This window comes from Zeus faber (assembly GCF_960531495.2).
Source record: "Zeus faber genome assembly, chromosome: 11".
NCBI lineage: Eukaryota > Metazoa > Chordata > Actinopteri > Zeiformes > Zeidae > Zeus > Zeus faber.
In genome coordinates this window covers 8,928,704-8,944,188 of record NC_137205.1, presented here as the reverse complement: position 1 = coordinate 8,944,188, position 15,485 = coordinate 8,928,704, and the positions used below count along the sequence as shown (strand labels likewise).

Below are 15,485 nucleotides of genomic sequence, written 5' to 3'. Positions count from 1 at the left end.
GTGGGCTTGTCTGAGGGGGGATGGCGGGGTTGGGAGGGTGGGGCGTGTGGGGGATGGGGGAGGAGAAGGGGTGAGTAAGGATAGGGAGTGAGGATTGAGGGCATAACCAATCACAAGAAGCGATTGTACCGTGACTGCGATGACCCCCCTACTCTTGCGGCGGGTGTTCATCTGTGGACCGAGTTGAAAGTGGGCTCCACCCCAACCCCGCTCTCCCCTCCCCTCCCTCTCCCCCTCCGTTTCCTCTCCCCCCTCGTTGCTTCTACATTCCGAGCGACCTCCTCGTTCAGCACCGACCGCCTGTCGGAAACCCAACCAAAATCACGCAACTAGCCTCTGAATGCACAGACAAGTAGGGATTTAACCAAACCAGTGCACGCAAACCCGGGGAAGTCGCTCCTACATGTATTTATATACAGTATGTAAAAAATTGTTGTCAATTGTTTTAATACCGTTAGTCAAAGTCCCTGAAATCCAGTTTGGAGGGCCGGTCGCTCGACCCTGCTCCCACGCTGCAGTTCGTTCCAAATCTGCATGTTCCAGAACTTATCGGTCAACTAAGTGCCATACTGTGCTGTTTGTCTCAGACAGTAACCTAACGCGGTAGATCTTAAACATACTGTAGAACAAAAAAAGATATACAAAAATAGTAACGACAACGTCTTGTGACCAAGTGCAATATTTCTCCCATATTGTAGATATGTATTTAGGTGGCTTAAATGAGTGACTAGGATAGGCAGGTGTCCGGCTAGCTAGACCAGATCATAGGCGCCCCGTCAAATCACAACCCAGAATCCAGGCGGTCTCCAGGCAAAAAAGCGGGAAATACTGGACTAATTGAGCATTGAAATACACTGTATAGAATATATAATAATCCACCAAACTGGTTAAAATGCCTCCAGAAAAGACCCAAATCGCCCGATACACCACGGAGGGCTTAGGTAGCCTCAAACCTTTATAGACCGGGAAAAGCTCCCCATCAGGCGTCTATGGATTGATGGATTGTTATTTGTGAGCGCGGCCTGTGTTTGTAACATGGAGCGTGTAAAAATGGGGGGCTGGGTGCCGAGGGTGGGGCGTGGGGGGGTGCAGGTTCCTGTATCAAATCTGTTTACGTTTATGTTCTAGAAGCTGCCAAACTGCCCCGTGTTCTTACTGTCGTCCCGTTAGTGCTATCTCGTCAGTGACTTAATGATTTTGAGGAGGGGGGGCGGGCCTCAACTGGGATCCGAGAAGTTGAGGTGACGGCTAGGCCGAGCGATTGAGGGGAGGGCGGGGGTGAGGGGGTCACCGAGGACCCCGTTGTAGATAGTAACCATGGCAACCACGTCAGTGTATAGCGATGTCTCCGTGTTGTGCCGTGTCGTCAGTAAATCTGCAGGTTTATCGGGTGGGTCCCTGTGTGTGTGTGAGTGTGTGTGTGTGTGTGTGAGCGAGAGCGTGTGTGTGGGAAAGTGTGTTTTTATGTGTGCTCATACGAGTCCGAGAGTCCAAGCCGTGCATATAGAATTATTTTGATTCTATAAAGTTTGTTAGTATTTGAGATGTGTGGTTATTTTTCCCGGATCATGTTTTTCGCTGAACGTCAATGAATAGATGTCTTTTTTTTTTTTTTTTGCCAAACCCACAGCTGAAATGACCATTTTAGAACCATATTTAACAATCCTCCCGAGCTCCAAAATGTACACGTCAAATGAATACGTTCACTAATGGGACTAGAGCGTAAAGATAAGGGATGTCTTTGGCAAGTATGAAATTGATATCTGCAGCTGATATTGATTGGAATGATACAATTTGGAACGCCCTGCCTGCCCTGGTGAAACAGCGCCCCTACAGGGAGACACACGTACTGCGTGGCTGCAGGGGGACTTTAAATGAGTGGAAATTATGATAATGCATGAACTTATGGTATCGAGATTGTTACACGTTGAATACTGTCAATGTTTGGCGCCAAAAACACATTGATTTATTTTAGTTCATCTTTAAAACATTTAAAAATCTTTATTTTTCTCGATTCAAGATGATATCTTTATTACCTCGGCTGATTTAGCGTCCAATCGATTTTTCCCCTCACTGGAAGAAATCAATCTCGATTCACAGAAAACAGATTTGCACCCGGACGACAACTTTCTGCCCTTCAACCCCATTGGTTGAGGTTTTTGGGGAAGGTCGGGTTGGGTCAGTTTCTGTCACCGTTTTCAGTCTCTTCAGTGTGGTATACAAAACAAAAAAAAAGGAAAAAAAAAAACAATAGAACGCATTCTGTGTGTTTTGTGCTCTGGTCCTAGGCCCATGTACACTACTGTGATATTGGTTTGATTGTAAAATAATAATTCAGTATGTAATTGAAGTAAATGGAACATGCTGTCTGTGATGCCGTCCAGGGTCTGGTCTGTCCTGTACTACTAACAATAATAAATACTAATCATGAAATTGATTACTTATTAATGACTGATAATAATGCTAATGCACTCTGTTGGGAAATTCTTTGTTGGAGCAATGTTAAAGGGGCAGTTCGAACCAAAACCAACGTGTTAAAATGTGGAAAAAGAATAATGCTAAAGTGTTTTTTGTGGATATATATTATATAGATGGCTGGACGGTTGCCCCTTTAACATTGCACGTTTTTTTCGGAGTAGTTGCTTCCTCTTTCACAAGGTGTTCGACCTCCTCAGTGTATAAAAGTTGTGTACAGAGATCCGTGTTGCTGTCTATTAACTGAATGTCTCTGGACTGCAGTCTGAACATTACTTCAATAAAAAGAAACTCAGACGTTTTGGATCGCCACCTCCGCCTACCTTGTTTGTACATATTAGCTCATAGAAAAAGTTAAATGACGTATATGTGTTAACATTTCTTTTACTTTTTTTGAATTGTATGTTTACTAACCGTAGGTCATGTCCACGGATGGAGACCAGACATTCTATCTTCAGTACATTGATTACCTTGAGGCCCATCTATGTACTGTAGGTAAAAAAAGACTTAAAACCTAATTTAATTACTAAACGTTCTACATATTTCTTGTATTTAAAAATCAAAATTGTTAAATGTACTAGAAGGGACTGAGATATTGTCTTTGCAGTAATGGGCAGCTTGTTGATATTTCCTCCTTCCAATATCATGTATCAATATCAAGAGTAATGTTTGAACAGACAGACGAATGGATAACAAGACTGCTCAATGTTCATTTGGGAATGTAGGGCCCGTAAAGAACATTTTGAAGAAAGGATTTGATAACTCGCAATAAACATGATTTTTCCAACCGCTCTACCCTCCCAGTCCTAAATACGTATTATCAGGATGTGGTTCCTGCTCGCTGGAACATGAGTAACAGCAGAGTTATGAATAATTAAAAGTTTTAAAATGCTTTCCACCATCAATGTATACCGCCCCCCCAATGCTGCTGTAGGACGTAAGTGAAGCTTCTTTCCCTTCAATAATCATCACTCATAGTATTAAAAAAAAAGTTGCCCTCTAAGTACAGTGCCCCAAGTGATTTCAAGTGGAGAGTCTGAGACCATGTGTCTGACCCTACTAAAGCAGTGGTAGTCTTTGAGGTTTATAACATTACAAATGTTGACTCATTCTGACAAAAATAAGTTTACAGACAGATTAAATAAGACAATGTATGATGTTGTTGAAATTAAGACCTGATCAATTCAAATGTAGGACTCCCACGACTTTTAAGGCCTTATATAGTATGTACAGAATTCAGGGCATTTAAAAAGGACCTGTGGGATAGCGGCTTTTTCCCCCCCAAACGTAGGCACTCGAGTGGATCAATGAAACGTAAGCGTCAGGTGAGAAAACTGTTTTAATATGTTCAACGGGGGAAAGTAGAAATTCCTCCGGTTTCCGATTAAGAGCCTGAAGAAAACACCCTGAATAAACCGATCAATGAACGGCTCACCCGAAGAGCCGATCATCAAGCCGTGGAGAATTGATCGAGTCTAAGCCTGCAGTGAACTGTGCTGAGCAGAATGAGAAAGGGGGGGTTACATTCCACACAGTCCATGGGGAGGACGACCCATAATAATAATAATAATAATAATAATAATAATAATAATAATAAGGAACAACCCGTTAGCTTTTTCAACCAATCAAGTTAAACCCCCCATCATAAATCCAGAAAAGTTATCTTGTTCTCGTCCCACACTGTCCTGACGTTTAGTTCTCAGAAGCTCGCCACTGAAATGTCAAATTGCAGGAATGAGGAGGGGAGAGGAGAGCGAGGGAGGGGACAAAATGAGTCAAACCATTATGGAGAATTCCTCGCATGTGATCACACTCTTCAAGTAAAGCATGTGTTCACTGTCTCACTGAAACGCTGGGAACTTCCCGCGAGTCGAGCCAGAGCTTCAGGGCAAGCTGGAATGGGGTTTGAACCGAACAGAGTGGGGGGGGGGGGGGGCGCTAGCTGATGATGCGGCTGATGGACTGCAGGGAGGGGAACTCCTCGCTCTCGCCCAGGTGCAACGTCTTGTGGGAGTTGAAGTCTCTGGGGTCCAGCACCTGTCTGCAGGTGGGGCACACCTGGCAGTCCAGCTCGGCCAGAGCGCCGGCGCCGGCGGCGGGCGTCTGCCAGGCGCTCTTCTTGCTCTTGTTCTTCTTCCCGCCTCCCGCCGGGCCCGACTGCCTCTCCAGCGCCTTGGAGTCGCCGTGCGCCATCAGCAGCTCCTGCTGCTTGGCCGTGTCGGGCAGCAGCACCAGCAGCTCATTGAAGATGCGGTTGAAGTCGTCGCCCAGGAGCTCCTTGCAGCTGCGGTGGTACTGGGGCGCCGACATCGTGCCCTGGAGGAGGAAGGGAGAGGAAATGGAGACTCATGAGGCCTACTTATCAAAAGTCAACTTTACAGACACACTAACGACAACATTCCACAAGGACTCTAAAATCCTTATAATACCAAAAAGATTCTGAAGACTAAAGTAGGAAGAATTGTGCTTATGAATTTTTACAGCAACCTGACATTTTAGAAATACGAAACAACAACAAAAAACTAACTTGAAAGCATTCTGCAGTTAAGAAAAATTGTTAAGATGTTGAAAATGTAAAAAGGTAAAATATGGCTGATTTTCAACTTATAACTATATTTTGGTAGGGTGACATAATAATAACAACAAAATAGCAGTACCTGTCTGAACTGGCCAGAGTAGTTTTTGAACTGGTTGAACTTGGACTCGTCATTGTGGAGGTAGATCCTGATGGACTGGATCAGCTCCATGTTCCTCTGCTGGAAGTTCTCTGGCACCAGGTAGCTGCCGGGCAGTCTGGGGGGGAACACACACACACACACACACACACACACACACACACACACACACACACACACACACACACACACACACACACACACACACACACACACACACACACACACACACACACACACACACACAGTGAGGGGGGGGGGTGGTAGCTACAAATATAAATACCACAAATAGAGGAGGGTGGAGCGACTCACCTGTTGGACGCAGGGGGGGCAGGCTCTACCACGTTGCTGTTGAGGGGGATGCCGGTGAAGCCCGGAGGGGGTTTGCTGGTAGCGCTGCCAAGGCCGGGCGGGGGCGCGGGCGTGGGCATGGTGGAGGGAGGGGCTGGAGGGGTCGAGTCCTTCAGCGGGAAGGAGGTCTTGAAGCCTGATGGAGCGGAACAGAATTATTGTACTGCTACAAAGAATTTAAAGACACGCTGTGTGTGAGGGCTCGGTACCTGGCGGTGGCTTGTTACTGCTGAGGGCGGGGAACTCCTCCTCGTCTTTGGGCGGGGGCTCGGGGTTGGGGTGGGGCGCCGGAGGAGGAACGGCCCTTGCGGTCGTCGGAGCCGGTGGTTTGTCCGTGTAGCCGTTGGTCAGTCCGCTCGAGGGTTTGTTCCATGTCTGCTCAGGGACGTTCTCCTTCTGCGCCACCGTCTCCTTGGACGCCGCCATCTTCACCACAGTTGCCGGGGATAACAAGGATGCGGGAGAGGCTTGTGTGTTCTTCTGCTTCTGTTGTTGTTGTTGTGGCTGCTGCGGTTTCTTCTTCTTGCCGGCTTTAGAGGTGGTGGAGCTGGCGGTGGGGGCTGGAGTGGGTGTGAGAGTGGGGGCGGGGTTCTGCTTTGAGGCATTGGGGTTAGAGGTCAGGGGCTTGCTGCCAGCGCCACTCCTGACGGTGAGTAGAGAGGAAATGTCCAGCATGGTGGGCACCGCACGGAACTCCTGCTGCGTCAGCCCTCCGGCCTCCTCGTCTGAGGAGGACGAGGGGGGCGGCCTGGCGTTCTCCACCCCTTTCTTCCTCCTCCACGAAGACAATGAGGAAGAGGAAAGGGAGGAGGAGGAGGAGGAGGAGGAGGAGAGGGGCTGGGGTCTGGAGGAGGGCGGGGCAGAGAGGGCGGGAGGGGCAGATCTGGCACTCGGCTGGGGCTGGGCGGTGGGCTTGGCGGACGCAGGGTGGGCTGACCAGGCAGAGCCGCCGCCCACAGGGGCCTTTGGGGGCCGGGCCCGGGAGACGAGGGCGGGAAAGTCCTCTTCCTGGAAGGAGGAGGTGTTCCTCGGCTGGGCCGAGTAGGCCGGGGTCATAGGGGTCGTTAACGTGCCGACGGCGGACAGGCTGGGGAAGTCTTCCTCCTTCAGAGGACCGAGGGCTGCTGGAACCACCGCAAGGGCCTGCTTTAAGCTGGGGACACACATACAAACCATCGTCAGGCATTCCAGACTGTAGAACATAACCATATTTGACTGACACATATTTGATATTTATTCTGAACGCAAGCATTGTGTGCGTGTCTGTACCTTGGCATGGGTGTGGCAGTGGTTGCACCCAAAGCTGGGAAGTCGTCCTCCTCCACCAGTGGATTGTTGCTCTTCATGGTCCTCACTGTTGACACACACACACACACGCACGCACGCACGCACACACACACACACACACACACACACACACACACACACACACACACACACACACACACACACACACACACACACACACACACACACACACACACACACACACACACACACACACACACACACACACACACACACACACACACACACAAAATCAGAGATGCACTGACGCAACCTTTCCATCGAAGACTCCTGATTAAACTTTCAATATCAGTCTATACTGAGTTAACAATCCCTACGTTAGTTTTACTGAACAGAACAGAGCGTTAGTTGGGGGATCATTTAAACTTAACATCTACATATAATCCATATTTCTCTACTTCATTTAACATAAAACAAAAACGTAAAAAAAAAAAAAAAGAGAAAAGGTGAAAAAAGAGTCACATCTTCTATATTTACATGATTGATGTGGCTCTTGGCGTTTTTTTGTCTGTGGGATACCACCCAATACCTAAATGGTGCATACTCGCTGATAATACGATTATTTTGGGGTCTGTTAACCTGGAGGTTCTGAGGTTGGTTTCATCGACCCGGTCCTCTGTCTTGCTTCTTCCGTCTCCGGTCGCTCAGGTCGCTCCATCCTCTCCGCCCGCTCTTCTTTGCGGTGTTTGGGAGCCCCCCTGTCCTGCACCGCACCTCTCTCCTCTTGTCTCCGCACCGCCATGGAGGCCCGCATGGCCGCAGCCACATCCCTGTCCTCCTCCTCTCTTTAAAAACACACACACACACACACACAATAAGATATGTAAATAAACAAGTAGAAAATTCACTGAGATGGAAACAATGATTCTATTTAAAGTAGATTTAAAAAAAAAAAAAAAAAAAAAAAAAAAAAAAGGAAACATTTTATTCTGTATTGTTGTCACACTGGTGACGGCCCCTGTGTTTGTATGGTTTGCTCAGGGGTGGGGGGGTCAGCAGTTGGCGCCACATACAAGTGCCATCAGAAAGATGAGACCCTAAAGAATCATTTGAGCTGCAGCATGACACTGTATGTGAATCTTTTCTATTTATTAAAAAGGTAATATTTTTAATTGCCCCTGATAAAATTAATATTTTGAGTGTAAAGGGGCTTTGAACAGTGTACTCACTTTATTCACTTGCACTTTACTGCACATATCTGTATTTACAAATAGCCTATCATATATACATAACTCTATTCCCTTCTATTTTGTAACCCCACTTTGTATTATCTTTTTGGGTCTTATTTTATTTTTAATATTCTATTCACAAACTGCATTACGTTTTAGGAATCAGTTAGTTTCGGTTAGTTTCCTAGGCAGGAATTATGTTAGCTATTGTGTTTGGTTTAGTGACTATTGTGCATAATCTCTGGATGCGTTGCAAAGACATTTCACTGCATATATGTATGACAGTATGTATATGTATGTGACGAATAAACCTCTTGAAATCTTGAATCATTATACTCCTGTCCAATGATGGCCATTCCCATGCTCAACTATGTGAGACACTATATACTACTACTATACTACACTACTATAGTAGTAACAAATTCTTTTACTATGGGGTCATATTTCATTACACATGAATGGAATTGGACTGTTTGGATTCACAGAGTCTCAGCTTTCTCGCCGTACAAGATTTCTACAATCTATTGGAATCTACAATTCCATGACTGTTAAGGCACCAGGGTGTGTTGAAATATGGAAAAGAAAAAAACCCTGAAAATAACATTTTCACCTCATGAAGAAAACGGTCTGTTTAGGGCCCTGAAGCTAACATACCCCATATAGCTGACATACAGTATGTCAGGCATGGCTCTAAAGGTGAGATTCTTGCAGTTCTAATGACCAATTTCATTCAGATATCTTGATGTGAGGGGTCAAGGGATTCGTTTGAAAATAGTCATAGCCATTTATTTTTGTCAAAAGAGATTGCCGAATTTGGAACTATATTACACCCGCTTCTCAGCAAGGTAGCATGGCATGGTTTACAGCTACGTATTTGTCTGGAAGTCTAGCGTCCGCTAATACCAAAAATCTTAAACCAAGCTTAAAAACTGAGCGAGTGTGAGCTCATCAAACACGGACCCGTGGAACTGTCATATGTGCAACCAAAATGGCCGTACTTACACAGCTCTATTAGGAGCCGTACAGCTACAACAAAAACAACTTACGTTCTATGGGTCGATGACTTGACGTTTTATTTTGTGTCCGAATCAATTACCATTAAAATAAACTAGATATGAAGTTAGTGTAAAATAGAAAAAAAAATAGGTTCCTATAGTGTGTAGAAGATCGAAAAAGCGTTATACTTTTTGATCCCCTGTGATCACCATCCTGACAGGTCCTCTAGTGTGTGCACTACTGGGATGCAAAGATTTAAAAAAAATTAACACAAGGTTATGCAAATGTGTGGTGCCGTCTTTTGGAGCACTTCTGCCGTAAGCGAAGAACACACACCGGGTGTATCTCCAGCTCTTCTGCTGCCCGCCTTGCATCCGCCTCCCCCCTCGATTCTGGCGCACTTCCTCATAGTCCTCCCCCGTCAGCCCTAGACACACACATTATGAACAGCAGTTCTACAGAAGGGGCCACAGCCATCCAACAAGCAGATGGCAGCGAAGGACCCCAAGGACCAAGGACATCGTATCTGTCTTTGTGCAGACAAGACACACAAACAGTAACAACATGGAAATATAAATAAACAATAGAAACTACAACCCCACCTCCTTCATTCCTCCTCTGCTGCCGTGGGGTGAAGGTGAACTGCAGGTCGATGTGGCGGTTCTGCCGCGCCTCGGCCCGGTTCTTGCTGTGCGCCGCCGCCTTGTGGGCCTTGTAGTCTATTTCGCTGCGGAATGCGTGCGTGAACTGCTCGGTGGCGCAGCGGCCTTCCTCGCACAGGTAGTGGCTCTCCCGGAAGTGCTCGCTCAGGTACTGGTAGTCGCTGTGCGCGGCGGAGCGAAGGTGAAAGGGACCCAAGGTTAGTCGTTTATTGAATCTATATTGCAGTTTAGAAAGCGCTTCAGTGAATGCAAATAAATTCAAATCACTATCATGTGACCCAAAGTAAAGCAGGGTAAACAAGAACCCAAACGAAAAGCTGAAGAAAGTTTGTCATTGGCTTTGGCAGATTTACGATTAAATCGGCTATCGCCTCCATGACATTGATGATAGAGGATTTTAATTTTTTTTTTTTTTTTTTCCATCCGGAAAAATCCGAGCATTGAAACGGTGTGAATGCAGTTTACCGTGTTCTGAAACTCGAGCGCAGGGAGTGAGAGGGGAATGGGGAGGTGGAGGGAGGGAGGGAGGGGGAGACTCTCCGCTCAGAGCTGTCGAGTAACCATTGGTGATCGAATCTCACTTCTCCGCTCTACAGGCCGGTGCAGAGACTTTGAGGGGCAGGTGCTCAAAAAAAAAAAAAAAAAAAAAAAGAAGAGGCACATGGACCCCTGGCTCATGTTCTAGGCATTTTGCCACACTGGACCAACTGAGCAGCACATTGCAGGTGCGCCGAGGTGTGAGGATCATGAGATGTTCCTCATGTATATATCTTGCCCAGACAATCCACTACCTCGATCCCCACTGCAGCTTACAAACAAAAACAAAATACGCACCCGATGAAAAGGGCACCATGGGGTCTATGGGCCAGGTGCTCGCTCTTGGTGTACAAATAATAAAAACTTTAGCTCCAAAAATAGTAGTTGTTTAATAGGAATGCAACTGTATACGGTATGCTATCAGTACACCCCCTACGGTTCAATACGCACATGTGAACCGCGGTTTAATGGTATCACGGTAGAAGTCCACTAGATGCGTTAGCGCAATGTACGGGCGCAACATGCTGTAAGTGCTGCTTCCTATAAAATGAAGCTTCACTGACCACATCAGCCATGCGGCATTTCTCTATTTTTGCGTGAGGTTTAAAAAAGGCAAAAAAGGTTAAAGAGGCTGCGTGTGGCCTTTTCAATAGAAACACGAGATAAAACTACAAAGAAATGTTATGTAAAGAGCGGCATCAATCAAGGTGTCCAGTCAGAAAATAGCCCCCTGGGATGGCCGTGTTGGCTTTTTAATTTTGAACTTCAGCCACTCGCACCAGGCGCTCTCCTCACTTCCCTCTCCTTCCACACTGACTCTCCGCCGGGATCCCACCCCCTAGACACCTGGGCCAATCAATCACTATTCTGGACACCTCCCCTCCAATCAGATGAACTTATGCAAATTATAACAACTCACAATTAACTTGAGCCGTCACACACACACACACACACACACACACACACACACACACACACACACACACACACACACACACACACACACACACACACACACACACACACACACACACACACACTTTATGAAAGACTATTTTTAGTTTAATTGTAAAAAATGTTTTACACCTTATAACTTCTTTTCCCCCTAAATATAAAGATACCGAAACCGTACCATTACCATGGCAGCAAAACCATGATACATACCGAACCGTGGGCCCACTGTACTGTTGCATTCCTATTGTTTGAGTCATTATTACGTTGACGCTAAACAGCAGCTATGGTATGGTTGGCAGCTTATATTTTTTGTAACTTGACATTTATTTAAACGCTCATCATTTTGTAAGTTTCATGGCTTAAAAAGTAAAAAAAAAAATTATTATACCATGAAAAGGCCTACAAGGCTTATTTACGGTTGTACCGCCTGACATTTTTAACAAATAATCAAATAATGTAAAACATCGTACAAACAAAAGTCTTTCAACTTAGTAGACATACGTGAACAAACACAGTACATATTTCTTACAAAATCTTAAGTAAAACTAAATGCATGCAGTGCAATGTTTTGTTTTTTTACTCCCCTTTAAAAACCTCATTTTTGAATTTAACCAAGCACAACACACCTGTAGTACTCCTGGGCGCCATCTGCATCGCAGAAGTGACAGAAGTAATGGTCCCTGCGCAGGTGTTTGAGCAGCTCGTCGTTGTCCAGGTAACGGTCATCGCAGAACTTGCAGAGCGGGTGGCCGCGGTGGCTGGTGTCATCCGGGTCGCCCTGCGTGCGGTGCCGGGCCAGCTCCTTGCGGTTGTACCACTTCCGCTCATGAGAGAAGATCTGCATGCGCGAGAGAGAGAGCGAGAGTTCAAGCTAGAGTCCAAAAGGGACAATTTACCTTTTGTCTATCTTCCCCAGATTCAGACGACGTGGTTTTTCAGCTCAGTATTTTAGACTCTAAATGGGCTAAGAAAATGTTTTCCTGTCATTTCAGTTTAGCTGCCAGATATTGATTGCCCACAAAATTTGAGGTTTACTGTTGGGTTCAGACATCGTGTGCTTTGTTCTGACTTGCCATAGTTTGACACCGGCGTAAAACTGCCCCCCAAAAGAAACACACTCAGAATAGCAACATTGCTCCTTGCATTGTGTAGCAGATATTTCCAGGTACTGTCTTCTCACAGCCAGCCCCTCTCCCTTGCCAGACATGTTTGCCACTTCTCTGAGGCGAGTAAACACCTTTGACAGCTACACATGTACATCGCTGTTCAGTGGGCTCGCAAGTTCAGCATGAAAGGTGAACCGATTGAGAATTGTAGGACAGCAAATAGTTTAACTACTATGGAAAGCAGAATAAGATGGGCTCAGACCACAGCAAGAAGGCATTTAGTAAGTTCTTCATTTGCAAGTTGACTCCAATGTGAGAAAGCTTAAATGGAAACCATTACACATGATCAATGATTTAAAAATGTGTTGTCCAGGTCATTCTGTTGTACCTGTGAAGTGTTCCTTCAGTATGAAAACGAGTGTGTTGGTGCGTACCTTGAGGTGCTTGGTGCAGAGCTTGCAGCAGAACAGCTCGTGCTGCTTCCTCATGTGCTGCTCCAGCTCCTCGAACCTGGAGAAGACCTTGGGCTCGGGGCAGTGGGGGCACTCCGGCAGCAGCAACCTCCTGAGAAAATAAACGGAAACAAAGAAACGAGAATGTAGTACATAGCCCGAGACCGTGGCTTGCAAGAGTGTGAAACCTCAGCAAAGAGCAAATACATCAAAGGGCTTACTTCCTATGACAGAACTTCCTATGAAGAACTTCGTATCATTTATGTTCCTCTGGTGGCGATTAATGCGACCGTCGTCCACAACCAATTCAAGCAAGTAAAAAGACTAAAGAGTTTATTTACCATTTAATTCAACGACCAGCACATAATGGCTTTCCCACAGTGGTAAAAAACGGAAATAAATGTAATGTTGATGGTAGATCAGCGACGGCCGATTTACCCTTCAGCCTCATGACATTTGACGAGGAAAGACACACGGCCGCAGCTGAACCCCAAAACCATATAATGTAACACGCAGAATGCTATTCAGAGAGCAAGGACACGTGCAGGGGGGCTGCAGAGCGAGTCCACAAACGTCACCCAAATATTATCAGACACAGAATGAACGTCTGCCTGGAACAGTCTAAAAGCAACAACATTCGTATTGCGTTGAAGACGTGAGGACACGTCACCAAATTCAGGCAATTCGGTACATTTCACCTCCAACCATAAACCAAGTTTAAGGGTGACAGTGGAGTGAGTTTTGTTGTGATCATGAGGAAGTAGGAAATATAGAGAAAAGAAGCTTTGTACACTGGCAACCTCAAACCAAGCCGCAAAACAAGCTTGACAATTTCATTTTGTTCATGGCAGCAGACATGCCCACGCAGCAGAACCGGGAGTCCAAAAACCATGGTACAAACCAGTGACGGTTAACCAAATTAATAACCACGACTTTACTTTTATATTACCTATGCACTACTAGAATTCCTGTCACTTTCTGTTTTGTTGACCGGGGAGGTTTTCAAAGCCTAGGACAAAAAGATATCATGACCCGTCTCCATATCCTGAAAACATTGCCTCAGGAAATGGAAAATGGGGGCGTGGCGATTGTGAAAGCTAGTGTAGTGGATACTGACAGACTGCGGAAACGATACTGAGACTGAAAACCGTGATGAGACGAGATGTATATAGAGTGTATAAAGTGTATGTATAGTGTATATAATATATATAGTGTATATAGTATATATAATATATGTAGTGTATATCGTATACAAATGGTGATGTGCGATGAGATGCTTGACGCTGAGATACAACGTACAATACAGACTGGTCAGAGAGCTGGTCGTAAGTCCGAACGGTCATTAAACAGGTAGGTTCCTAAGTGAGGAGTACCTGTACAACAAATATCAATAACAGAATCTGTGAATGGCTTCACAATGCCCCCAGTGGCTGCCTTCACATCACATTCCTGAGGGCGGGGTTCACAACGTGGACCAGAAAGGCACCTGAATTGGGCGTAGATCTTCCCGTTGCTAAAATAGATGTCGTGTTTGGCCTCGCACTGGAACTGCTGGTAGGGCAGGGTGGAGAATGCCTCCAGCTTCTTCACAAACACCACCTGAGAACGGCAAGATGAGAGGAATGTAATATTTCCACAGCAGCTTCAGAACATCTGGGACAGTGTGCGGCAGTATCATCATGAAACTTGAGGCTCTGAGGGGAGCGTTAACGTGTTACGATACTAGCTGATTTTGGGGCTATGCAGTGATTTTGACATTTTGGTCAAAGGGTTACAAGAGTGTCCCTGCCACTTGGTCTCATAGATACCAATTGACTTTGGTAATAAGACAATATCAAACAACGCGTCCCAAATTATTTTACACAGTCTACATGAGTATTGTCTAAGGCAGTGATTCTTAAACTCTCATATTAAGGACCCCCAAATTGATACCCACAGACCCCACTCCAAGACTTCGTCTCTGGGACACCAATGTGAAAAGATCTTCCACAGGTCCACAATCCCATACCTGTCTAGACTTTATTTCGGGAGATAACAGCGATGATAAAATGATAAAAGCTGGAAAATTACATTTTATAGATAAATCAACTATTAAATCATTGTGGAACCACCTGAAGGACCCGGACCTCACGTTGGGAAGGCACCCTAACTTGGGATAATACGAAATGAGAAGTTGGACCAAGGCTACAACCATGGGTTGTACGGTCAAACGCTTGACAGCCGTGGACATAGCGCAGACCGGGGCGGTGACGCGAGATAGACACGTTGGTCCACGGGGCAAAGATCCGTTCCACCGTAAAGCTGATGGGCACGCTGCTCGGCACCGCGGCCTGTTACGTAACACGACTAGCAACTACAACAGCTACGCTCGTTAACATGCTAGCAGGCTAACCGCTAGTCTGATTAATGCACTAACACAGAAAGTAGCTTAGCTTGGTTTAGCACTAGCTTAAAGGAACTCTCTGTAGTGGCGTTACATCGTGAACCGTCACCTCCCTGCCAGTCGAACTGGGCTGTTTCAACCCGGTAAGCGGGGTGTAACGCCCGGGTGAGTTAAGAGCCCCGCGCGGCCTAGACGAGCGCCCCCGGCACCGGGGTGGAGTGTCGGGGCGCGCCGTACCTTGTGCAGCTCCTCCCGGCAGACGGCGCAGTACTTCTGCTCGCACAGCACCCGCATCTTGGTGGAGCAGCGGTAGCACACCGGGTGGTCGCACTTCCCCAGCGCGAAGATGTCGATGTCCTGGCAGCACAGGACGCATGTCTTTTCGGTTTCCTTGGTGGACGGCGACTCCATGACAGG

At 46.3% G+C, this 15,485-nt stretch overlaps 1 protein-coding gene across 1 annotated transcript; it reads right to left on the bottom strand.

The window, feature by feature from the left end:
- Window positions 1–3,796: 3,796 nt before the first annotated feature.
- On the bottom strand, window positions 3,797–15,485 carry znf598 (zinc finger protein 598). The gene is made up of 12 exons (XM_080009413.1): window positions 15,306–15,485; window positions 14,172–14,284; window positions 12,668–12,797; window positions 11,754–11,965; window positions 9,577–9,797; window positions 9,311–9,401; window positions 7,389–7,594; window positions 6,771–6,855; window positions 5,711–6,654; window positions 5,463–5,637; window positions 5,133–5,268; window positions 3,797–4,791 (listed from the first exon to the last, which is right to left on the bottom strand). Exons 1-12 carry the CDS (start codon window positions 15,477–15,479, stop codon window positions 4,414–4,416), a joined length of 2,865 nt encoding a protein of 954 aa, XP_079865539.1. The 5' UTR covers window positions 15,480–15,485; the 3' UTR covers window positions 3,797–4,413.

Excerpts from the sequence above, each read along its gene's own strand:
- znf598 (XM_080009413.1), bottom strand. The coding sequence starts at position 15,479 with ATGGAGTCGCCGTCCACCAAGGAAACCGAAAAGACATGCGTCCTGTGC. Across the intron at positions 5,638-5,710 it reads CAGTAACAAGCCACCGCCAG|GCTTCAAGACCTCCTTCCCG; the intron begins GTACCGAGCCCT and ends CCGCTCCATCAG. Across the intron at positions 5,269-5,462 it reads GCCCCCCCTGCGTCCAACAG|ACTGCCCGGCAGCTACCTGG; the intron begins GTGAGTCGCTCC and ends GTTCCCCCCCAG.